Source organism: Haliotis cracherodii, unplaced genomic scaffold (assembly GCF_022045235.1).
Source record: "Haliotis cracherodii isolate W230 unplaced genomic scaffold, xgHalCrac1.p SCAF_21, whole genome shotgun sequence".
NCBI lineage: Eukaryota > Metazoa > Mollusca > Gastropoda > Lepetellida > Haliotidae > Haliotis > Haliotis cracherodii.
Window position 1 is genome coordinate 14,332,986 of NW_027266277.1, and position 26,160 is coordinate 14,359,145.

The 26,160-nt window shown below is 38.6% G+C and overlaps 1 protein-coding gene across 8 annotated transcripts in view; it reads right to left on the reverse strand.

The window, feature by feature from the left end:
- Positions 1-26,160, reverse strand: part of LOC139470852 (segment polarity protein dishevelled homolog DVL-3-like) — a 74,831-nt gene that overhangs the window by 34,617 nt on the left and 14,054 nt on the right. For 4 of the 8 annotated variants that reach the window (XM_071253169.1, XM_071253173.1, XM_071253166.1 and 1 more), the window contains exons 3-4: positions 10,241-10,368; positions 7,417-7,502 (exon numbers count right to left, since the gene is read on the reverse strand). In XM_071253169.1, the coding sequence (XP_071109270.1) occupies positions 7,417-7,502; positions 10,241-10,368 (214 nt within the window). Of the gene's footprint in view, positions 1-7,416; positions 7,524-10,240; positions 10,369-26,160 lie in introns of all 8 variants that reach the window. The other 4 variants (XM_071253168.1, XM_071253167.1, XM_071253165.1 and 1 more) reach the window with 1 other exon arrangement.

Here is a 26,160-nt window from a genome sequence, read left to right on the forward strand (position 1 = left end):
TTTTTCAGAAAATTCCCAGAAACACCACCCAACCACAACACGACACACGATATAATAATCAGAGCCTGTAACCAATGTAAATCACTGTACCGAACTACTGGGTATTTCAAATAGGATATCCTGTTATCATAACATCATACTTGAATGTGCTGGCATAGATTTATGTTGACACAGGTATTCGTGTTACCATCTGACTTCTCCCTCGCTCAGCAAGGCTCCTGTCACACATGTGTTTCTTACATAGCTGCACCCTATGCAATGTGCTTTAACAGATCAACTATAGCCCTGTCACAGCATCATTACCTCCTCTGCTCACTAAACAAGGCTTCTGTACTCTCTGCCTGCAGACTTATTTCTTCAATACCTCATTTTTGAGGGTTTCAATGCCTCAAAATTGAGGGCTTAGCTCAGTGCAAATGACATTTTTTGTGTGTCTGGAATTAATATATTTAAAAGTTGAAAAGTCACCAAAATAATTCATTGCAATGAAACAAAGCATATTGCAGATATTTACTTTTTTAGTACTGCTCTATATTGTAAAAGATTTAGAGAAATTATTATTCTTTGAGATGGTAGAGAATAATATTGAACCATTTGTCTTGTACTATTCAGATTAGTGACTTTCCAATTATGATTTTTGACCACAGATTGTTCTATTTCTATAATTACTCTGTTAAAGCAGCACATAATATCAGGAAAAGAGAAACTTAGCTGTGCTGAGGGGGGGTATTATGCTGTTGTATTTAATCAGCTGTCAGTTTTATCCTGTGCGAATTGAAAAGATAACTTAGTATTTGACACCAGTGCTTTGGTGCAAAACCTCATTGATTTGACTCCAAACTTAGAAAGAAATTGAAAAATCGGAAAATATGTTGGCAGGTTGGTAATTAGTGTCAAGGGAATCTTCCTGCCTGGAAGATGAGAGCTGAAATCAGTGCTGTCAGCTTGGCGATGAATCAGTCACACGTGACTGCTGATAAATACGCATGCACATAAACTCCATGAACCAGTCATCATAACTACCGTCTCCATGCATCCTTGAAGGTACACATTTCCAGGAATATTGTTTTAAGCTTTTATCAAGACAAAAACACATCTTAGGCATCACCTAATTAGAAGGCCCATGGAAAATGATCATTTGATGTACGAGGTCTTTGGGGCTAATATGGAGAACCTACTTTGGTGGATATTAACATCTTGAATTGAGTTTGGATCTTTTCTCAGGCCTTTGATTTACTAAGTATCTTTTCTCTTAATTTCACCATTCCCAATATCTACAACAGACCAGAAGTCTATATGTCAAGGCGAAATTTGCAAAAGGTGTACTTAACTAAAAAGTAATTTTGGGGTTGTAAATTCTATCAAAATCTATCACCGATGTCAAATTAAGAAAAAAGGTCAAATCACTTTAGCACACAAAATATCTGAAACAAACTGTGAAAATTGAGAGTGAATTACACTTCTCTGTGTGTATTGCCTCCAGCTTAATCACCAGTCGTTATCTAAACTACATCTGCATGTAAGAACGCCACAACCCACAAATAAGCCATTGCTACATTAGTCAGCACTCATTTCATTGCGTTTTGATATTTGCCGAGATAAAACAGAAATAAACGCCTGAGCAATTACACATGCAGAAACTGTTACATAGCTACTTGACAGTGCTTTCACATCAAATGTAATGGGCATTCATCTTAAGTATATTACCAAGAATAGGACTGGGAGGGCGTGTCACTTAAAATATGTTGAGGTAAACTGTTAACAAAATAGGGCTCAAGTGACAGTGTGAGTGAGTACACTTATAACCAGTAATTTCCCATCCATATATCTCCCAGGGATGATCTGGGTTAGAATTGTCTTCAACAACCCATGCTTGTCATAACTGGTGACCCATCAGGATTGGAAGGTCAGGATTTCTGCTGACTTGGTTGATGCATGCCATCGTGTCCCAATTGCATAGATCAATGACCATGATGTCAATCACTGGATTGTCTGGTCCAGACTTGATTATTTACAGACAGCCATACATCAAATCTGCACAAAACACACCGATGACTGACAGAGTGAGCAACACTCCACTCCATTGGGCTATGAGGACACAATCTCAGCTTTTGGTTTCCTCAACAAGACTGATTCCTTGTCTACTGAACGTATTTGGTCCAGCAAGCTTGGTTAATAATAATCCATAGATAAAGTTCCAGGGATAGAAGCTAGCCAAGAAAGTCTACTATCTACAGTGAATATATGACACTTTTTTAGGGATAACAACTTTTAGTCTTTGCCACAATGTTTCAAAGGTACTTCTTGCCCCTTCACCTGATGAAATGGCAATTGTTATCCATAGAAAAGTGTTATATATTCATGTTCTTCCAATTTCAAAACACCTATCAAAGACTTCAGCTTGAACAGTCATAACATATAGCAATGCCAATAATCCTCAAAACTTTGAAATTTCACTACTTTAATATTAACAAAACTGGTCCAGGCTGGTGCTAATTTTCATCCCTGCATCAAGACTAATATAGACTGAAAATGATGGGTTATCTCAAAAGACGTTGGCAAAGACTGCAATGTTCCAGCTCAAGTCAACACTATCCATAGTCAGCTCCCATTGGCACCAACCAATCCCCATAAGTCCTTGAATTACAAACATGAGGAAATAGTTACCATGGAAACCAACTAGGGACACAGTATATTTAGTTCTATTTGTATTCTACCATGGGCAGATATCAATTTGGATTCTATATTATCAACACTCATATTCCTATACCACAACACTTGAATCTTCTGGAGTGGTACGTTATCAGTGATCAGTTAAGCTTCTCCTAGACACAAGTATTGATTTTTGAGTTATTGATTCACTGATCATGGCAGTTTCAAACAATAAATCAACTGACAACACGACAGCTTTCCTTCAACTCCCACCATTCTTGACCTACTTACCTACCACAAACTTTTCAAAACAATGCCAAACCTTACCTTACGTCACAACTCAATCAACATACAGAAGTGCACCTTGTATCAGTGTTTAAATCTGGACTCAAAACTTACATTTTCGAACCCTACAACTAAATGTATATGTTTATTATCTTACTCTCCCCTCTCTGTTGTATATATATGTACATATGCTGTGTTGTGCATTGAGCATGTCCCTGTGATTAGGAATTTTGTGCTGTAGAAAAAGCATTATTATTATTTTTATTGTTGTTGTTTTCCCCCCATTTGTAGTTTTAGTATTTCAAAATACTACAACACAGTAGTACTAATTTTACTTATGATCTTAATGAACATTCAAACGTCAAAGAAACAAATATCTCCCACTATTTAAGTTCTCTGATTCTACTTATGAGGTTACAGACAGACATAACATATACATCAACCAACCTCCCTTGAAAGGTACAGATCCAAAACATGCCAGAAAATACCTTGCCATGGTAGCTCCTCAATGTCAAAGTCGTCATAAAATCGACTTTTCATGATGTCAGAACTGCAGGATCTTGCTTTTGTCCCAGGCAAAGATCTGATTCAACTGTAATCAACACTCCTACAGGTAGACACTGACACTTAACCACTGCTTAGTGTTAGTCCTGACACAACATGCCATAAATCTCATATAACATTATTGTCTCCTGTCACATAAGACCATACTGTCTGTGTGATACAACACTATTGTCTGTGTGTGTAACACACAACTGCCTGGAGAGATATACCCTGTATAGCACAGCTAGGCAATATCACGTGTCTATATTTGTTTAGCACAGCACTAAGGGGTAGGAAGGACACCGATACAATGTTTATACCACTGTCAGAGAAAGATAAAGACTTCATGTCACATGGTAATGGCTACCAATTGTGATAACAATCTGCTTGTTTGTATACTAAAGATCAGGAACACACACGACTAAGGACAGATATTAATCTCAAGAAGGTTTTTATGCCTTTATTTGAGTGATTAGAAGGGATTGAGTTCCTGACCAATAATGGCCATCACATGACAGGTATTAATACCTGTTAATACCTGGTCCCATCTACTGGCTATGTATTGAACAGTCTGTGTGGCACCTACATATTGATCACAATGTTCACTCTCAAACTGTATTCACAAATGGGTCGGCTGGAACCATAAATAATAGTGCAGAATAATCCTTCTTCCGTTCAACTCCAGATGTTGCCATAAGAAGGTGAAAGAGCCTCACTGACAATGATTCTCTCATTCTGAGTGTGTTGGTCAATGCTACTTGAAGCCATATCACCACACAGGAGAAGAAGAATTGGCTTCATTTTACTGTAGGGACAAAAACCATTTTGGATAAAAGTACAGTTCTTCAAACCGAAGCATTTGTTGTGTACTGACTTATTCAGCTGTATGCATTGATGTAAGGAATGCAGGCAAACTGATGTCAAGCTACTCCTGAACTGACTCAAAAAGAATTGATCCGTACCTACAACTTTGATATTGACAGAATGTTGGCATGTCTTTTTTTCTTAATTGCCAATAATCTTATCTTTATTTACACATAACATGTCAAACATGCCAGGATTGTCTCCCCTGAACCCTGTATCCTGACCCCACACTGTCAAGCCCCTGGGCAACAAGCAACAGAATCTGAGTTTATCACTGCAATATTTCCCCCTTAGAGTCCCCTGACATTTGGAGGTGTGTCGAGTGTGTTATTTCATGTGGTCGAGACGGAAATCAGAATGAGGCTCAATCCTTATCCGAGTGGCATCCTGGGAAGATACTCTACAGTATAAATAAACATCTATCCAATCACGTTTAGCTCTTCACCTGCTTGCACCCAGACAGGGGGTGCTGTATCGGGGTTGTACATCAATACACATAAACTCAGTTGCGGCCACATTTTAGAATCATTTAGGGCTTATTTTACACCTGTGGCATAAGGTGGTACAGCACGGGTATGGTGCTGACAAACCTAGAAACATCATCAGGCCAACTAAGACTCCCACCAAGACCTTAGGTCTCTGGCATGCCAAAACATGCAACTCTGCTCAGTGAAACCTAAGATAAAATCTAGAATTACAAATTATATCAATTTGTAGATTTATCTACACATATCTGATTTGTAAATTAGGGATCAAACATGACACCTTAATTATTAAAATCCAAATTAATTTTGAAATGGCGAATTGTGATACATTTTCGAACTTTCTTTTCAAGGTGACTCATATTTCATATTCTCAAATTTATTCATCAATCACAAATTCCCAGTACGACAACAGTATCGACACATTTCCTGTACATCACCTCATTGTGTTTATGGTTTTGCTACCAAATTAATCAATGTCTCCCAAAAGGTGTATAGATATCACCACTAACTGGAAAATTGCCAAAAGTTATCTTCATGACCATACTTTACAACACAGTCATGATAGCTACCAATTCAATGTTATTTTTCATTCTGTGAGTTGAATAAGATAAAACAAACCTATTTGTCAAAAAGAGATATTTTGTAAAAAAAGTATAACACTCTATTTTCTTATTCTAAGTATCATAATGTTCTGGTGTTCTTTGGCAAAACAGTCTTGAAAATACAATTATGACCACCCTGCCACTATTTTAGCATGTCCTAATACCGTATTTCCTCGATTATACGCTGGTGATGAAACAAACAAAATAGCCAGGTAGTTTCTTAATGCATTACATATTGTATTTCAACTACTGTAAGCGTTCAAAAACATTGTCCCTGGAAAACTAAAGCATTTTAGAGAACTTTTAAACTTCGGTACCGAAGAAGAGTTTGAGCGAATCATTAGTCTGAAATTGGAATTATAAGGCTGGTTCCTGATTAAATGTTGGTAGTAAAGAGTGTCTGAAAGCATTTAGTGGAGGAAATAGGGTACTTAGGCTATGGAACTGAAGATCTATCGTGCTCTGACATCTCAGACAACAGTAGGTACACAATTATGAATATTACCCATACTAGGGTAGAGAGATATAAGGATAATAGCTTTCTGATATTTACACATGCATTATAGTGATTATCACTGCTGAATGATATCATGATGTGATATGATGTCACATTGCTGAGAACAATATGACATAACATCCATTGTTCATGACCCCACAAAGAGATAAGGTTACGCTGTCTGAACAATATGCTAACTTAGCAATGTTTCTCCAAAGGTTGGACATTTCAACATATTTCCTTTCTTAAAATGATAATGAACAATATATAGAATACATGAAAGTCAGAATTAAGCTTATTTCACTTTTCATGAACGAATGCTGTAAGTCCACCACTTAGCACCTCGTACAAACAATCCATAAATCCTTCTAGCTTGTATTCTATAAGCATCCAGTAACCATCTTCCTGAGGCAAGGGCATTGACTGACTGTGAAAGTCCAGTTTCCACCCTTGTCCAACTAGGCTGGAATTCCTGGGCACGATTGTAGCGCTACCAGTGGCTATTACGAGTTATGTCTCTCCAAGCCTCTCCTATGGAACAACCAGATTCCACCTCTTGTATCATTTGCACTTATTCTGACCAGGAACCCAAACCAGGAAACAAGCTTATACTACTGAAAGCCTATTTTGCCTTGGAATCCCAACAAGCAGACAAGTGTGAGTTATTGGGGACATATTCTGACCAGTTCAAAATTTGGGGAGGTTCATGGCCTTGTGGTATTCAAACTTACTGGTGTCGGTCACAAACATGAAACATATTCTATCAGTTTCTGCTGTACATTGTTCCAAATTAAACATGAGACTCAGGTGGTGTTAATAATAAAATTTGATGTTGAAAGTTACAGATAACCTTAAGGATCCCACAATTACAAATGATGCTATACAATGTCTTTAACCGGCATTGCCAGTAAAAGCCAACATCGACATATTATTCCATTCACAAATAAACCAAGTACGTCCTTCCTCAAAAGTTTGTCCTAGGTCTGTAGACACACTGTGTAAAGTCGTTTCTTAAGTTATCATCACGGTTTACCTAGCAATAAGCAGCTATCAAGTACTGTCAAAGTTTATAATATCAATCACTACTAGCCTCATAAGTGATTGAGTGAGTGAGTGAGTTGGTTTTAATGCCGCTTTGAACAGCATTTCAGCTATCACAGCGTGTCAGCATCATGTGGGAGGAAAGCCCTATGTGATGCACTTTGGTGTAAAACACAAGTACGTGTATGGTGCTGACAAACCAAGAAACATTATCAGGGAGAACTGGGATTTGAACCCATGCTCCCAGGTTTCTGGTGTGCCCAATGGATGCTAATTGTCATGCCTTAGACGCCTGGGCCACCTGGGCCTCCACTGGCCTCATAAAGGCATATGTTTATCTCCTGGGTATATATGGGTATAGATATATATCTCCTGACTTTGCACCAGATATATCACACTAACCTAGAACATATAAGGGTGTATATACAAGGGAGAAAACTCTACATACCTCTCCTTGCCGCTGCACTGATAACTGAGTCCGTCTCCGTACATGTGTCACAAGTTTCATCTCGACTCACTACTGATGCGTTTGCACTGAAATAAACAATGGCACGTCTAAATATAATATTTTATGCTCGTTAGATAGGTAGATAAATGGTATCTGAAAGACACTCCTGTAGTAAACTCTACATCTATCAGGCAACGATTCTGATGACTCCTTGCCAAACCTCCGTATGAGCAAGGGAACTGTTTACCAAATGTTCGAGTCACGGTTGCACCTGTCTGTGTATAAATCAAGGCTGGGCCAGACAAACCAGTGATTGACACTATGAGCAATAATAAACACCATTGGGATATGATGACACGCAAGCAACAAGTCTAAAAGGCTCATAGCCCAATCAATGAAGTAGCAGATGTAGTCCTTGCCAAACTGCCTAAGAGTTAAGGTATCACAAAGACCAGTAGAAATTTGCCATTTGTAAAGGTGTTGCTTTATGTGATAATCATAAGGACTAGTGGAACAAAAATGTTAGTTTCTACTATTGAGTAGCCTCTTATGACTAGCATTAGTGGGGAACAACTCCAATAGATTCACACTGACGTGGTTAGTTCAGGGTGTAGAAACCTGCAAGGGGTAGCAATCAGCCAGGTATGACATAGAGCTAGATGAACCATTTCATTTTTCTTAGAAACGGACAGTTATTTCTTCTTTCAAGGGACAATAACCCTCAGCCACTGGTTCACAGACGAACTGTACACAATACATTGTAGATGTCCTTGCATCTACCTTGTTTATCAAACATAATGTACCCATGATAATAGACCTCTAGCTAATGTACTTGGAAAGATGTTTTCCCTCATCTAGCCTCCAATCAATCTGCCATGCTAAAGGTGTACTTCAGGGCAGAGAAACTGCAGTTTAACCGTTTGAAAATGATATAATTCCTGGTTTCCCTGTCTCGACACCCCCAAATCATTGAACTCTCCCAACCAGTGAGATTCCTGGATTCAGCATGAATTTACACGATCATCCTACATCAGTTCCTTCCAGAAATATTACAAGTTATTTCAGGATAGTGTCAGAAAATATTCCACAACCACTACACATAAGTTCGTCCAACTTCCAACATTTATAGTTGGAGGTAAAACTTTCGCTGTAGCTCTGTCTGGTTCTGCAACAGCAACAACAGCCACAGAGCAACAGCTGCTCAACGGCTTAAACAGACATCTTGATTTCAATCATGGAAACTACGCTTGGCTTGCCTCTCTTATGCAATGAAAGCAAGCACTGCTTCTTTAGAGTTGTTTTGACAGATGTCACAGTGCTGTTTCGCAGCAAATTCCCAATTATTTAGCCTGTTCCTGAATAGGTAGAACCAGAGCTGGGTCCTTCAACAATGAGCCCAAACGCCATGGTTTATTGTATCAATATACAAGGAGTCAGGATACAAAAGCCAAATTAAGTGTAACAATGTAACCTTGGGGTCACAATTCAACATTACTGAGCTCCAAATTGATTTGAAACCTTATGGATCAAGTACCCAGTTACTAGTGAGCTGTTGCTTTCGGCAACAATCCAGTGATATCATACCAGGAACCCCAAGAATGACATCATGCGTTTTACCCTTCAAGACTCAAACGTCTTCTGTATTTTGCTGTGATGAGCAAAGTGTGAACAAAAAGACTACATTATGACAGTTGCTGTAAACTTGGGGCTGAATACTGGCCACTGAGCAGGTCCAGATAAATCCTGCGTACCCACCCACTCTATATAAAATAGCAGTAAGCATGGTAAGTGGTATAAAGTGGGGACAAAAAGACCTGGCATTACACTACATAGCCATGGGCAGGCAAGTAGGATCCTGTTATTGCGTCACAAGTAAGTGCTCTCACCACTGAGCTAAACCTTCACCTTCCTTGACACTGCTGCAATACTGATGAATGCAGCATAAAAACTCACCTCCTCCCTCTATATAAAACGGCAGTAAATGGTGGGTGTGCTGTTCAAGTGATTGTTAATGACAACCTGGGCATATGCTTATTCCCTCATAATGGAGGGCTCATAATGGAGGGTTCACTCAAGTGTGAAAGTATCTGGCAACTGGTTACATGTTACTACACTGGAACTTGGTTCAGTGCAACTGTGTGCAATTTCACTCAAGTAGAAGACATTTTAACATCAAACTGCTGTTCTACATTCTCAGATTCAATCTCTGGAATGTTAGGAAAAACATATTTGATTACATTAAAACATTTTGTTTTACACTTCTGTGGGGGTAGTGGGTGAAATAAGCATGGTATCCCCACTTGCCTATATCATACACTGAAGACAGTTGACATTTTCTTTCCGTACATTTTCGAACAGATGCTAGAATCTTTCTCAAGTACTTGCAAGCACAAGTCAACTGTCTTCATTGATACTAGTTTCTAATATGCCACATATATACTTGCAGGTTTATACCTTAAGCAATACTACAACATGTTTGTGATTTCTTCAAGAATTATTTAAATAAGGAACAGCACAAATGAGCCCTATGCATCATACCAAAGGCAAAATAAGGTAACTCAATATACTAATTGGTGGGCCACGTTTCAAATCATTACTCTAATATTTTTTTGTACAAGACCTCACTTCGGCACCACACACTTCCACTAACGAGTAGGCTTATATGACGACAGTATCTCATCTCAGAATTCCTCCAGCCAATGGAGAACTACCATTAGCAAATTGCCCTGAGCCTTTGTTAAGTTCAGTCAGGTTTCAAATTTTTCACTCCTAATAACGACCCAAAGTATGTCCAACACTGAAACCCATAGTTCAATATACTTACTGAAATGATGGCGGCCTGCTGTCTCCGATCCCCCCAACCCTCTCCGCGGGGAGGGGGACCACGTCCCCAGCCTGGGAGTCGGTACATTGTGACTGTGTGTCGGATGCGCTGCTTTCTGCGGGTACCAACTGTAACACAACATGGACATTAAGTGACAGGATTAAGATAGCATGTACAGAACAGTGTTCAAATTTTAGGGGAGTTCTGGGGTCAAATGAACTTTGCTCCTGTAGTCTTTGAAACGAGGAACCCATAGACTTGAAGACTACTGCAGTAGGAAAAGCAAGTAAAATGAGTCACATGACATCCCCCTCCCCCATGTTAAAGGTATCCCATTCAGGGAAGTGCTAAGAAAAATAGTTTTTTCCCTGATTACTATAGTGGGGATAGTATGAATGTTACAATGTCGTTCAGACAGGAAATCATATTAATCTTAACATCATATGGGCAATAGCAGTGTTTCAGATGGGTTCAATTTCAAAGGACATTGACTGATTGTCATAGAAAAGGTCCTGAAGATATTTTTTCAATTTTAGTAAAGATACAGTAACATGTCCTGTCAAAAACTGAAAGAATCACAAACATGTCCTAATGATATTAACTCTCTCTAGCCAAATCACTGCAAAGGCTGTAAAACTGGTTAATTTCCCTGCTGTAATGGAAATGAAGCAGTCAGAAAAGCAACTAACTGTAATCTTGATGAAATGTTGAGAAATTCACGACAAGTTCTCCCATGTTTCTGGGGTCTTGTTCAGGTCTACCATGCTGATATAGTAAATACATCCAAGAAGTACATATTTCTATATTTTTATCAAAATGTGACTCATCTTAACCTTTTGGCTGATGGATATCAGTACTTTCCTACTTTTACAAACAAATAACTGAAAAAAAACCCTGCCACATATGGAAAAGCTCTATGGAAATACAACACACTGAAAGCTTTTCCACATTTTCTACCTGTCAATTGGCTAAGAATTTCCACTAAATACCTAAATAACCTATTAACATACTTCTCTCAATCCATAAAAAACATTAGTTGCAAGAAAGGCTGGCATTTAATCCCAGTGAGGTGTTTTAACACTCTACATCAAATAGTGGACATCACATGGCAGAGTGTTCACATGTCTGGGCAACATATCTGTACCTTTCCCCACACACCACTGTTTTATACACTGGCCACCTTAAACAGATGTATCTATGATTCCAAACTAAATGCTCCTTGGAGGCAAACTGGGGAAAATAATAATTTTGTTAAAAAGTTATAATTTTTTCTTCTAAATTAAGACGTTTTTATTTAACATTGTATAACATTGCATTCAATGTAATAATGCAAACTAAGCATTTAAGCATCTTCCTCCATACTGGTTCTGTTATAAGTGAAATATAAGTAGTCACCTCTAAAATACCATAAGATTAGTTGTAACTATAACAACATGAATTGGGAAATGTTTAAATCCAGTTTTGAAATTTTCATAGACATTTGGTATAGACTTGGGGCTAATTCTGGCCTCTGTGCAGGTCTAGATAAATCCTTGTTGGCATCCATAACTTCCCATTTGTAGTAAATATAACCAAATGACATGTACTGCTTGGATATCAATTCATTATACTTATTTATAATATGTAACGCTTTGTGACCAGTCTACTGAAATATATATCATATTATGATCAGTCTACTGAAATATGTATCGTATTGTGATCAGTCTAATGAAATATGAATCATATTGTGACCGGTCGAAATTTGTATCGTATTGTATCGCATCGTATCGCATCGTATCGTATCCTGCGTTATCGACCACAGTCTGGTGTGAGCTTCACCAATATCAAGCAAAAGGCACCACACAGCACATAAACAGTGCCAAAACACTCATAGTGCATAAACTCATTAAAATGTAACTGAAAATGCTGTGTAAAACCCAAATATGATGACTGGTTGATGTCTCAACGCATGTAACTAGACAGCTCATGGTGAGACCATGCCTCCATGTTTCGCCTCAAGTTATCACCATAATTACTGATGACTTTTAAAATCTTCCAGTCTACCTTTGTTGCCCGGCAACACTCAACTCCTGGCATTGAGCTATGTCAGTTTATATTTTGTACACCTGACAAGTAACTAACGCTATTCCTGTTAATTACAATATTCTGGGTAATTAGCGCCATGTTCCCGCAAGTGCCCCAAAAGCATTTCCAGACCATTAAGAATATTACATGACCAATTAATGCTCCCTGTTGCCCTGCTGTGGCCACTTAATCTGATAGACAGTAGACGCACAATCACTCTTTAGTGCATGGAGGGATGAAAAATGACTAGACTCCCAATCAGATGCTCATCAAAGGTGACATCACTCAAGTTTGCCCTTCAGCAAAAAACACACAGAAATCTTGTCTCATGTATTCCATTCTGTCTGCAGTCTACCAGCCCCAATTCATCTATTGGCAACATTCTTAATAGCAAGTAATGTTTATATATGGGCTCTTATGATTCTATTTGTTGTTTACGTTACACTCAGCAATACTCTAGCTATACAGTGACGGTCTGTAAACTGTCAAATCTGGACAAGGCAATCAAGTTTTTGATATTATGAGCAACGGTCAATGGCTTTGGGGTAGGTTGACATGCAACATTTAAGTCACCAAGCTTAAATTACTTATCCACTGAGTTGCCTCTTGCAACCAGCATATGTTGCTGGGGACTTCTGACCTGGATCCCAACAGGTTGGTTACTGTATTTGACATAATAAGTGCCCAGGGCGCTCTCAAAATTAAATATAGGGGGCTCTTATTAGAATAATATTTTGGTAAAAAAACAGAGTTGAAAGATAAATTTCAGGGTTTATGATGACAGCCTGAAATGTTTATATACCACATACGGTACATATTTTTCCAGAATTTAATTGCCCATAATTAAGGATGCATATAACACACAAATGCATATTATACGCGAATAAATAAGTCTTTTGTACATTGATCAATCAGAAGGGGTGCTGATTGTGATTGTTCACTAGACAATATATTAAGAAATATTGCCGTGGGTGCTTATTACGTCGAATACGGTATTATAAACTGAGCTCAATGGACAGATGGTGGCTGTAGTCAAAGGGTACGACTGTGGTCATTAATCTGAAGCATAAAGTCTGGTGATTGTGTTTCGGTCTCACAAGCTTAGCTAATCAAGGTCCATATCCACTGTTTGACAATACACTGGTCAGTTAGCAAAAATGCAAATTTCTAAAGCTGCTCGTAGATTTTCTGCATATACAGTAAACTACGGTTACCACTAATCTTAGTTTGTAATAACCGTAGTTTGTTAAAAGCAAATATACAGCATTATATACAACAAATGGACGGGACTAAAAATGTTTGTTATATCGGTCAGTTCATTATAAACGTGTTCGTTATTAGCGGAGGTTACTGTGTACATGCACACTGAAATCTACTGAAAATAGTGCCAATTTTGGCATCTGTTATTTTGGAGCAGGACTCTGTAATATTACAGCCATATGATGTCAGTCTGTAAATAATTGAGACTGGGCTACACAATCCAGTGGCTGAAATCATGAGCATCGATCCATGCAATTGGGATATGATGACATGCATCAACTAAGTCACTGCTTGACCACCAGATCCATGTAGTTGCCTCTTGCGACAAGCAGTGGTTGCTGGGGACCCATATTCTTACCCGGAATATCTACAGTATTTAAAAAACAACAAATGATGCCAATAGTTTGAGCTAGCATTCAACGCTATTGCTGCAGACAGACACATCAATAATCTGAAAGTTTGATTATCTAAAATGTCAAGCACATCTTACAATCTTCACTTTCCTCAAAAGAAAAACATATTTTGTGTTCCTTCAATGACTGTCATTGAGATTTCACCTGCCACTGGCATGTTGTGATATTGGTGGTGATTGTGGCATCCTTGCCAATTCCTGTTTAGTAAAGGTTCAATTTGTTGAATGTCTCCAGGACACACAATTCCATTCAAACACAGCAGTTGGGGTCCAGAATTTCAAATTAGTCAAGATAGACATCGTTTGCCCCCAGTTATAAGTCTATTTACATAGTCTTATACAGTAACTGTTTATAGAAAACTGACATATTTGAAGACTTCAATTTACTTTCGCTTTAGTATGTGATAAGATTATCAGAAACAACATGTAGAGTTTATTTCACCTTAAAGTTTCCAATAAGTAGTTTTCTTTCAGAAATCTACTTGACGTGCAAAGCCAAATATGACTGTCTTTCCAAATATGAGCTGTGGCTCATTGTCAAGAGAACTGAAAAGGTTGACAACATAATTGAACTTGTCCTTGACCTCAACAAAAAATTAATAAAATTGAGATCCTGACCTCAAGGTCAAAATGTCTCAAGTCCTTAAAGTGGTTATGAATACACCATGCCATTTAGAAAGTGGTCAAATGTAACTAATGTTATATTTGGGATAACACTTTCTTAGTAAAGTACAGATTCTAGTACTTTTTTGGGGTTGAGTGGTTATTGAGGAAACACACTTTTCTCAAATGTTTTTAAAACCTTCACAAGTCGTGACCTTGACCTTCAAAGTAAACATGCCCATAAACTTCACCTGATGTATAGAAATGGTTCATAAGGTATGATATATCCGACACTAATAGCACCCATGAAGCAGTCAAAAGTTGACATTCGGCTATATTCAGATGTATTCTGACACCCAATGTCTGATGGTTGCCATGACAGCCATTTGAATTTATCTTTAACTGAAAACGCTCCCATAAACATTCGCTAAGAACACCAAAAAAAATGTCAATGGAGAAGGCAAGGAGTCTCCATTGTAAAAATATATTGTCTGCTGTGGCTGCCATTGTTGATTTTTATGAAGAAAGAAAACCCAACTGCGTTGGAGTCCGGGACATCCAGAAACTTCTGCATAAATGATATTGATATTTGTAGGTCTTAAAAGGGGAGTATTAGTAGCAAGTTTGAGAATAGACAACACATGAAAATCCAGTGTTCCCTGTGGGTTTCAATAAATCTGTTGGTCATAAGGACTATACTAAATGTTGCCGTGATACATTAAGAACATTAAGGCTCACTGAAAGAATGTGTACTTTGACATCAGATAATGCTAGTAGTCTTCTGGACACCAATAATGACAGCTCTTGAAATTACTGGAAACGTAAACATTGTTATTTTAGTAAACACTGACCCTGTGTTAGAAAATAGCAGTAGTCCTATAGTACTTGCGAAACTGCTAATAGTTAAGGTATCATGAGGACTAGTAGAGATTTGTCATTCTTAAGCGTTTTGATATATGTTATCATTTTAAGGACTAGTGGACGAAAAATGTTAGTTTCTACTGCTTACCATATCGTGAAACACTACAGGACCATAGAAACAATTAAGTCCTGTCTTATAGACATGATAAGAGTCTTATAAGTATGTGAATAATCGAGCCTGGACCAGACCACCGAGTGATTGATATCATGAACACTGATCTATGCAAATCAACCAAGTCAGCAAACCTCTTACAGCAAGCATGAGTTGCTGAAGACCAATCATAACCCAGAGTTTCACTGGTGTGAAAAAATTACAATACAACACAATGGAGTTGTAAGTTGTAATGTGCAAGGTCTTGATTTAGTTTTGTAATTCTATTTCTCATTCCTTATTACTAAGCATGCTCAGATAGACCGAAACTCCTGTCTTATTGTCTGGCTTTCGAAAACATGATCCACATTCACTCTTGTTCAGGACGTATGCTTTGTGTCCTGTTTCACACTATGGGTACGAGTGAACATTACTGCAACAGAGGCAGATCGTGGATTTTGAAAGGGTTGATGGTGGTGTTACCTTGTTCTTAGTAATGCCCGACAATGGATGGCTTATCTAGTTCCAACATTAACATTGTCATAAGCTTCATCAGCCATATGAGCCAGTGACAGAAACTAGACCCCATTACTGTGACTTCAGCAATTAGTTCAAAGCCGGAGTCTTGTAAAATTCTGTTTGGCCTAATAAGCTGAGCTGACAATTAACAATATGATGAGACTAAAATGTACAAAAAATGATTCTAATGGCCAACTTCGGGCAAGTGGACTTGAACATTTTTGGCCCAGACTGCATATAACATGACTAGCACTTACATAATGTCTTGGTTCAGTTGGATTTGTTTGTTTGTTTGTTTTGGTCTGTAAATAATAAGGTCTGGACCAGACAAGACAGTGATTGACATTATGAGCATCGAACCACAAAATTGGGATGCGATGACATGCATCAACCAAGTCAGCGAGGATGCCCACCCGATCCATTTTGGTCGCCTCTTACCACATGCATAGTGTGTTTTTTACAGCAAGCACGGGATGCTAAAGACCTATTCTACCTGGGATCTTTACAAGAAGCTGGTGTGCAAGTGTTATATGACAAGCACCTGCATGAAATGAAACAAGCCGACAATTTATCACCGTCGTGGAGGTACTATAACTTTTTCAGACAGATCCAACCAGCCAGCGTTCTCTTCATAATGTCAGTAAACATCAAATTCTAACACTACCCATTTCCATTCGCACGGGTTACAGACGTAGAACAACAAATATGTCCAATATTATACAATAAAATACAACAAAATCTCAGACTCTTAACCCTTTGTGTAGTGACTGAACTCAGCAAACACTAGGTCTTCTCTGATAGATGAGAGACAGAGTTCCACTCACAGAAGGCTAACATCATCAAGGAGCTACAGAATTGGAGACATTTTTATGAGAAGTTCTCCAGCATTTCTGCTCCCTCTACTTTACGAGCTTTTTACTGACAGATAGTCCCTCCGACCACCATAGACATTCAGACCCAGCCAGGCTTACATCCAGCTCCGAGGAAATAACTGGGTATCATTTATCATTGGACATTATCGCAGACGAGAAATATGGCTTTTACATTGACTCCATTTCCTGTAGACTCTGACTTTAAATTCCAAGATGAGACATCACGGGAAACAAATTGTACAATAAAACTAGTTAACTTGGAGGCGACTATCCAAACATTGAAAGTGAGGCAATCGCTGTTTTCAAGTTACTTTCCTAACACAATTCTCGTCCCATAGGAAACTATTGGATTTGTTCCTCTTAATCCATAAAAATTCATCATCTCCTAAAGCTACCAGTTGTTTCAGTGGAAACCCTACACTGACAGACCAAGATAGGAATCTCTGATCTAGGTTGTTGGGTTTCTTCTGTCTAGGAAATACTGCCATTTCAGATCTATCTGGTAACTAAAGCCCTCGATATCAGTCGACTACCATTAAATTTGGGATTTCAAATTGTATGCATCTAAATTATGCATACATCTTTTACTGAAAAAGCATTGAAAGTTATCTAAACTTACCAGATATGTGTTACTTGATAACTGTAGACAATATGCAGTTAGAAATTATAGGGGATTTGGGGGTTGGAGCAGGCCTGGAGAGAATCATCAGAGATACGAACAGATATTAGCCCGTTTCCAATTCCCTAATGTTGAAGGCAGTTCTCGTAACTAAGGGGCAAAGGGCCCTTGAGGTTGCAGTGGTATTTGAATCTAGGGACCCCTAAAACTTCCTGTTATATTTTAACATCAGTCTTATGACAAGGAACCAAGTATCTCAGAGAATTTCTAGCAGAGTTGGCAGCGGTTAGTGTGAAATCACAATACAGGCTACGGAACCTTTAATTTCTATCCCTGACTGAAAAAATAAAAACGAATATTTTTTACATTATTTGTTTGTTGTATAACGCAACATGATGCAATATTCCAGCTATATGACAGCGGTCTGTAAATAATCTAGTCTGGGCCAGACAATCCAGTGATTGACATCATGAGCATCGATCCACGCAATTGGGATACGATGACATGCATCAACCAAGTCAGCGAGCCTGACCACCTGATCCTATTAGTCGCCTCTTACAACAAGCAAAGTCACCTATTACGGCAAGCATAGGTCACTGAAGATCTATTCTAACCCAGATCTTCACAGGAATATTTAACATTAGAACTATGACAAGGTACCAATAACTTTCGTCCAAACATTTCGAACAATAAACCAACATGACAATAGAAACTGTTATTAATATCTAAATCATTAACATTCTGACATTATCACAACGAAATTGAGGTGATGGCCAGGGAGAGAAATTAACCAAGAAAGTCGACTAGCCTGAATAGTGATAACATATAGCAATACCCCTACAAAATGTTTGAAATTCTACTAGTTATTACGATACCTTTTAACATAAGTGAAATTGGTTCTGGATAGCAGGCTAGTGCTAATTTCTTATCTTGTTGGCTTGTCCTTTGGATGGGCTAAACATTTATTATGTCAAAAGCTATAATCAATCACCATAATGGTTGTCCCAAGGTTAAATGAACTACAAAGCATTTAGTACAAACATCTATTCTTGAAGACCTCTATTCCGGTGAACCCACAAAAGTGACGACCATGAATATTACATGCAGAACACGCTAACGAACCAGCCTGGAGAGGAATCACAAAAAACAACGATTCAAATAAGCCTCGAACGAATCCAAGCTGTAGTTTTGAAAATGAACTTATTAAACACACATGTCGAGGCGGCCATCATGCTGACAGTTTTCACAAGCAAATGGTGGTAGGCTGAGGAGATGAGGTTGTCTAATTTCTGCGTTCTCAGCAAACAAATCAGATTATTTGCATCATGGGAGGCTGCCATCAGCTACCTACATACATATGGGCGTAGTTACTCCTTGCAAGCTTGTTTTCAGGTTTGTTTGCATAACTTGTGGCAACATATACAGTCCTCCATAAGTACAAATAAACTATAAATGTAGTGTTTCCGCAAACAGAATTGTCCCAATATTTCTCGGCTGACTGCCAATGTTTGTACCATAATAAGGAATCCTATTTATTTTCACACATTCCTTTGGCTGACTGAAGCTCATTTCATTTTTAAGTCAGTTAGTGAGAAAATTCCAGCACCTGTCAAACATGTAGAAAATAAAAGGATCAACAGTCTCGATATTGCTTGCATTAGCTGGTCTAGATAGATGTCTTTTGATATGGTTAAAAAGCAAAAAAAAAGTAATTTTATTATACTACCAATAAGTGCCAAACTTTCTTCTCTCACTATTTTTACTCCTTTTCTCAGGCACTTTCTGTTTACACAACATTCCTTTCCACAGGCAGGTGAACTGCTTTGATTTTCGTTTGCTCTATATTTACTTTGTATGTTGCACTACTGACCTTCTTACGAAGTGGTGCCCCGTTTCACAATGCGATTATAGCTCTACGACAGTTGTTAGTCTATGTAGCTATGGGATCGCACCAACTAACGGTTATTTACAGCAACCAACTGTTTACTGCTACTGACGCCTTGATATGTCATACTTTGACTTGTTAAAAGTCACATTTGTAGTTTAACTATCACCAGAATGTTTCCACAATCGAAATAGCAAGATCGCGGGAAACCTCATTCGTGATTGCTCAAGCTTCCCATCGGTAAAAATTATCCAACAATAGCTATTAGCTGTATCAAAGTGCAATGGTTATCGTTTGTAATATTTTAAATATATAGAGTGAAAGTTGCTCTACGATTCTTTTAAGTCTATGTAGCTATGGGGGCGACAGTCATAAAGCTAGGGTTTGACACGACGTACAAATCTGCTTCCAGTACACACAAATGTAGATAATGGGCGCAGAAAAAGAATACACGTGTCCCTCGGGACGCATAATAATATTTATTTTACCTACAGCTCATCAAGAGCAGTAACAGAGCCATAATGACCTTTTGACTGCTTATTTCAAACTTAAGTCCTTGTTTTTTATAAATTAGGGATGAAGGTCACTGGATTCTTCTCATAATCATAATGTTAATAAATCAAGACTTAAGCTACTGTCCCGAAACCTGAGTCTAGTGAACTTGTTACGTCTAGTCAGCTCAGCTAATAACAGTCAAACAATAACACTAAATTCTACTGAAAAAAAAAAGCCAAGAGCCAGGTTTTGGCACAGACTGATAAATGATAGAAATAGGAATCTGTTTACAATCTGTAACGTTAGCCACCAGTCCGAAGCTCAGTTAGTCATAGTCTAATAATAACAAGAAATCTAAAAAAAATGATGCTTATAGCCAAGTTGGGGCAAGTAGACAGATATTTGGGCACAGTGTTTATTCACATTCTTGAGCAAAATACGTTCAGGGCCCAGTTCCATAAAGCAATTGTAGCAAAACGACCATCATTACTCTTTATAGCCTATGAAATCATTTATAATACATCTCTCTTCAATTTTTTTTCTAATGCTGATTTCATATACAGCGAGCGCCACTTGCCTGTTTCAATAATCTAGATTAGTTTGAAAAAAATATAACTGCAGATACCAGGCATGGCACAGGAATACTCTTATAATGTAACACAGATTTACAACAGTAATAGTGCTGTGGTCGCTGTGTGAACTAAGTGAGTGAGTTGGATTTAAGGCCGCTTTTAACATTATTCCAGTCATATCACAGCGTGTCAGCTTAATGTGGGAGGAAAGCCCGAAGTGATGCAGGTCTCAGACGTTTACCACCTTGATGAAACCCACGAGCACGGGTATGGTGCTGACAAACCTAGAAACATAACCGGGACGAACCGGGATTCGAACCCACAATCACAGGTTTCTGGAGTGCCCAAGGGACACAACTCTGCACAGCGAATCGCGGCGCCTTAGACGACTGGGCAATTCGTGCCCCCCTGTGTGAACTGTAAGTCAATGGAAGTTAAAGTTCCTTCTTAGTCTCCAACACTATTTGCTTCAATAGTGACATCAAGAAACAAAAAACAAGACGTCTAACTTATTTTTAAATCAAATAGAATTTTTCTAATGTCTCAATGTTCAATTATAATTATCAGGATCGGGTGGTCAGGCTCGGTGACTTGGTTGATGCATGTCATATCACATTTGCATAGATCGATGCTCATGATGTCAATCACTGGTTTGTCTGATCCAGATTATTTACAGACCGCCGTCCTATAGCCGGAACATTGCTGAGTGTGGCGTTACACAACAAACAAACAAACAAAACTTGTCATGGTATGCCATTTTTTCCTTCTGCATTTAGACACATAAATCTGGTAAAATCTGTTTAAGATTTAAAAGTGGTGACTTTCATGAACAGACAGACAGACAGACACACACACACACACACACACACCCTATTGTCATCTAGCCCACACCTGAGAAATAATCAGCTATGTATTTCAATAATCTGTCCATGTCATGCATATTCCTTTCAGTTTCATGGAAGTCAGTATTTGAAATGAAAGGGGCTGGGATCCTTGACGTTTTCTGCTACAGTATTTGAATCGAGGCAACCCCTAAAATCATTGTTTAACACAAGGGCTACGACAAGGACCCCTTGCCTTTAATGCTTAATTTCAAACTCTGAAAGTGCTTGTTATTATTGCTGAGCTAAAGATAATAACATACAAGAAAGCCTAGACTATAACAGCTGTTCCTATTATGATAACTGTTTGGGTACACAAGGGCATGGTTTGTTGAGGATTTACTGGTGACATTTGGGACAGATGGAATTAAATAACATTCAGATGAATCAACCAGAATTACTATCATCGCAGAGGTAAGTTTGAAGGATCTGTCTTAACCTTTGCTAAATCTAATTAAACGTAAAATTCAATTTCTGTTGGCCATCAGATGAAACAGGGTTGGGACTGATTTGTCCTCAATTATTTCAAGGCCTTTCCAAGGCAAATTCAAGGCAAATATCATCTCAGATCGCAATCATATTCATTTTTTAGAGTCCTTGTATTTCAAGCAATCATCATGCAAATGAAGTACGCAAAATCAGCTACGAATTTTCGGAATAATTGAAGGTCATGTCGATATAAGGCCTTTTCAAGGCAAATGTCATTTTGAGGTCTTTTGAAAACAAACTCTTGAAATTCATGGCTTTTTCAAGCCCTTTTCGCACGCTTTGAAAATACTACTGGCATAGTCAGAATGCTGCCTTATAATTTCTAACAATTATGATGCAGCGTTAGAAATTGGCACTTGTCTTCTCGTCCTTGCCAACAACCCAACAATTAAGGTATCATAAGGACTAGTAGAAATTTGCCATTATTTAGGGTTTGGCTACGTGTTATTTAAGGACCAGTGGATGAAAACAGTTAGTTTCTATCAATGTGATGACTAATTGCTAATGTACATACTTTGGTACGTCTATCAGTCAAACCCTATTTCTTCACACCTCCATAAACTTTCAACAAATCAACAAACAACCTAATGACTCTCAATACTGAACCCCCTCCTGTTGTAGAAGCACAAAAACACCCTCATTGCAAACAAAGGCCTAAGTATTGTTAAACACTCTTCGTGTCATAATCACCCTGATCACTTGCAGCAGGAGAGAGTCAAAACCTTTACATACACAAATTAAACGTCTAAAGCACTTCCTCAATAGATCAGTTTCCTCAAACAATACCCTAATGTGCTACCCAATACTGACAAGACTCCTCCTCGCCAGGTTCTTGTTTCCCTACAGTGTCACAGCCTCGTCCTTCCCACCCAACAATACTCATGCCAACCTACCACAATACATGAATGGCCCTCCTCTATTACTGTTAGTAAACACAGCAAGGATACAAAGAAGATTAGTGTCAATCGAGCATAGCTCCTGGCAAGAAGCTCATCATGAACAAAAATCTTATTCATTGCGTTGGGAAACAGCTGACACCGCATCACTGACCTGCTTTTACCTGGGACAGCATCAATGGATGAGTGATCACACCTGGCACATTCAAGTGGCATGTAGTTTTAATGGTTGAAATACTTCCTTATTTGGACAGAAAAAGTTAAAAGGCTCTAATTTAATTCACATCATCCTTGGAACTAGTTGCTTTTTCATTTTTTTAATATTTTTCTTACATAACAACAGTGTTGAAACATTATCTCTCAGTCTGTACAGGATCTTAGCAACTGTCATTTCAAGAATACTGGCAGGACGAGTTCACTGTCAGTCTGGAGTGTGGTGACAACGTGGAAGAGTGTGCGTGCGTGCGTGATTTACTAGCTAAATCATGGCTGGGGCCACAACGAATAGACTCACGAATGACTAAACAACCCCACCATCTCATAATACACAGAAACTGTAAATGTTAAGTAAGTAGAAACCGAGAGAATCTATTGATTCTACTTCCGGCATCAAGAGATTTGCGTGATTTCTTGAACTTAAATCGTGTCATAGTTGATATATAATTTCGCCATAATTTTGCATATGACCTATAAATATAATCATATTGGTTTTACTTGTATAAAAATCAGGTTCAGAATGGTCAGCATCCTGGCTCAGATTCATCTCTAACAATAGCGTGGTCTCATCATAATGGTTAAGGAATAATAAATCTTACTTCAACTGGAAAATCTTCACTTCTAAACACTGATTCTTAGCATTGATTTATTCTAATCACAATTACATCAGCAGGATTTTCATGACATATATTTTCATGTTATTTACTATGAAACTGTGCAGTACGACTGTGTTTGAATAAAGTTCACAAAGTAAAACCTTCAAAGTCTATATCAAAAACTTTTATATCTGTCCACAAGCCAAAACATGTCACTTGGGATCATCTGCAAAGAATTTTTGTGACAATGTATGGAGTTCCTTTTGCTAAGCTTAATACTTAGGCCGAAAGAAATTTGACCAGTGGCTAAAGACACAAGCTAAAAATTACATTATCATTATTTTTTACCAATCTTAAAACATCCAATCAGTGTCTTTTCGTAAGTACTCTCTATCAGACAAGTACACATACAAGCTTATATTTGGCAGTGTCTGGAAACCCAAGCATCAGTGTAAGCCAGTGTAAAGGTAGTTTTCTACAGATCCCTGTGTCTGTAACTAGACATCGGAGAATAGGCTTGGCGGCAGCGATTATTTCCTTACAATTGACAGTAACCTCCTCTATGTGCTGTGGCTGACATCCTATAATCAGTCACTGCTGCTGAACACTAACAAAGGCATTCTCAACACTTATACAAAACATACTGGGCCCATTTGAAGGTAATTCATGGTGTATTACTACCCAACTGTCCTATTTTCATTGAGACAGAATATTTATTTAACCTAGCCTAATCAAAACTTGGGCTTCGGGCGTAGTATTATGTTTTCTTCTTTTGTAGAAATGACCCTAAATAAGAAATGTAAGAAATGTACTTTCAAGTGTTCAACAATTGTGTTTATTATTATTATGGGTTATTTGAGGAGGGAGGGAGGGAGGCGGGTGGTGGTGGTGGTGGTGTGTGTGTGTGTGTGTGTGTGTGTGTGTGTGTGTGTGTGTGTGTGTGTGTGTGTGTGTGTGTGTGTGTGTGTGTGTGTGTGTGTGTGTGTGTGTGTGTGTGTGTTTTAACTACTGCAACAGCACAGGTTGGTGCTGACAAACTATGGATGAGGATGAGGATCAATCTGGGATCAGAACCAGGAGATCCTGTACAAAGTAGGTTTGGTTATTGTAATTTTTAAGTTATCATTTAAAAAAATGCAGTTTAATACAACTAGTTTAACTAATGTTAGTTGAAAGGTTTCTAGGTAAAAACAGCTGCAGCAACTCTAGCTTACAGGATTATCATTTTGTCAGATTGTAAAATATGGGTTTCACGACAGCTGTTTCCAGCTGTGATAGGAACATCTGTGGTCAAGTGAAACAATGAATTGGTTCGGCTACCTGAAGCAAGTATTATTTTGGCGGCAATTAGATACTTCCTGAACTCCCATTCAACACATCATCTGGTTCTAGTGCTAATCCAACGCGACTATCCAACGCCTTCCTGGCTATCTGGCGACCTTCGCGACTATCCAACGACCCATGTGACTGTCTGGCGACCTTCCCAAATATCTGACAACCTTCAAGACAATCAGACGACCATCCTGACTATCTGGCGAACTTCCTGATTATCAGATGACGACCTTCCTGACTATCAGTGACCTTCCTGACTATCAGTGACCATCCTGACTATCAGTGACCATCCTGACTATCAGTGACCTTCCTGACTATCAGTGACCTTCCTGACTATCAGTGACCTTCCTGACTATTAGTGACCATATTGACTATCAGTGACCATCCTGACTATCAGTGACCATATTGACTATCAGTGACCATCCTGACTATCAGTGACCATCCTGACTATTAGTGACCATATTGACTATCAGTGACCATATTGACTATCAGTGACCATCCTGACTATCAGTGACCATCCTGACTATCAGTGACCATATTGACTATCAGTGACCATCCTGACTATTAGTGACCATATTGACTATCAGTGACCATCCTGACTATCAGTGACCATCCTGACTATCAGTGACCTTCCTGACTATCAGTGACCTTCCTGACAATCAGTGACCTTCCTGACTATCAGTGACCATCCTGACTATCAGTGACCATCCTGACTATCAGTGACCATCCTGACTATTAGTGACCATATTGACTATCAGTGACCATCCTGACTATTAGTGACCATATTGACTATCAGTGACCATCCTGACTATCAGTGACCATCCTGACTATCAGTGACCTTCCTGACTATCAGTGACCTTCCTGACAATCAGTGACCTTCCTGACTATCAGTGACCATCCTGACTATCAGTGACCTTCCTGACTATCAGTGACCTTCCTGACTATCAGTGACCTTCCTGACTATCTGGCGAACTTCCCATCTGCCTGGTGATCTTCCTGACTATCAGTGACCTTCCTGACTATCAGTGATCTTCCTGACTATCCGCGACCTTAACGACCTCCAGACTATCTGACAACATTCTCGACTTCCTAGTGACCTTCCCAAGGCAGTTCCTGTATCTTAATCAGCAGGGTATGGACCAGGCAGGGGATCCACGTTAACGCGAATCCAAGACCAACCTCACCCAGTTTACCTTA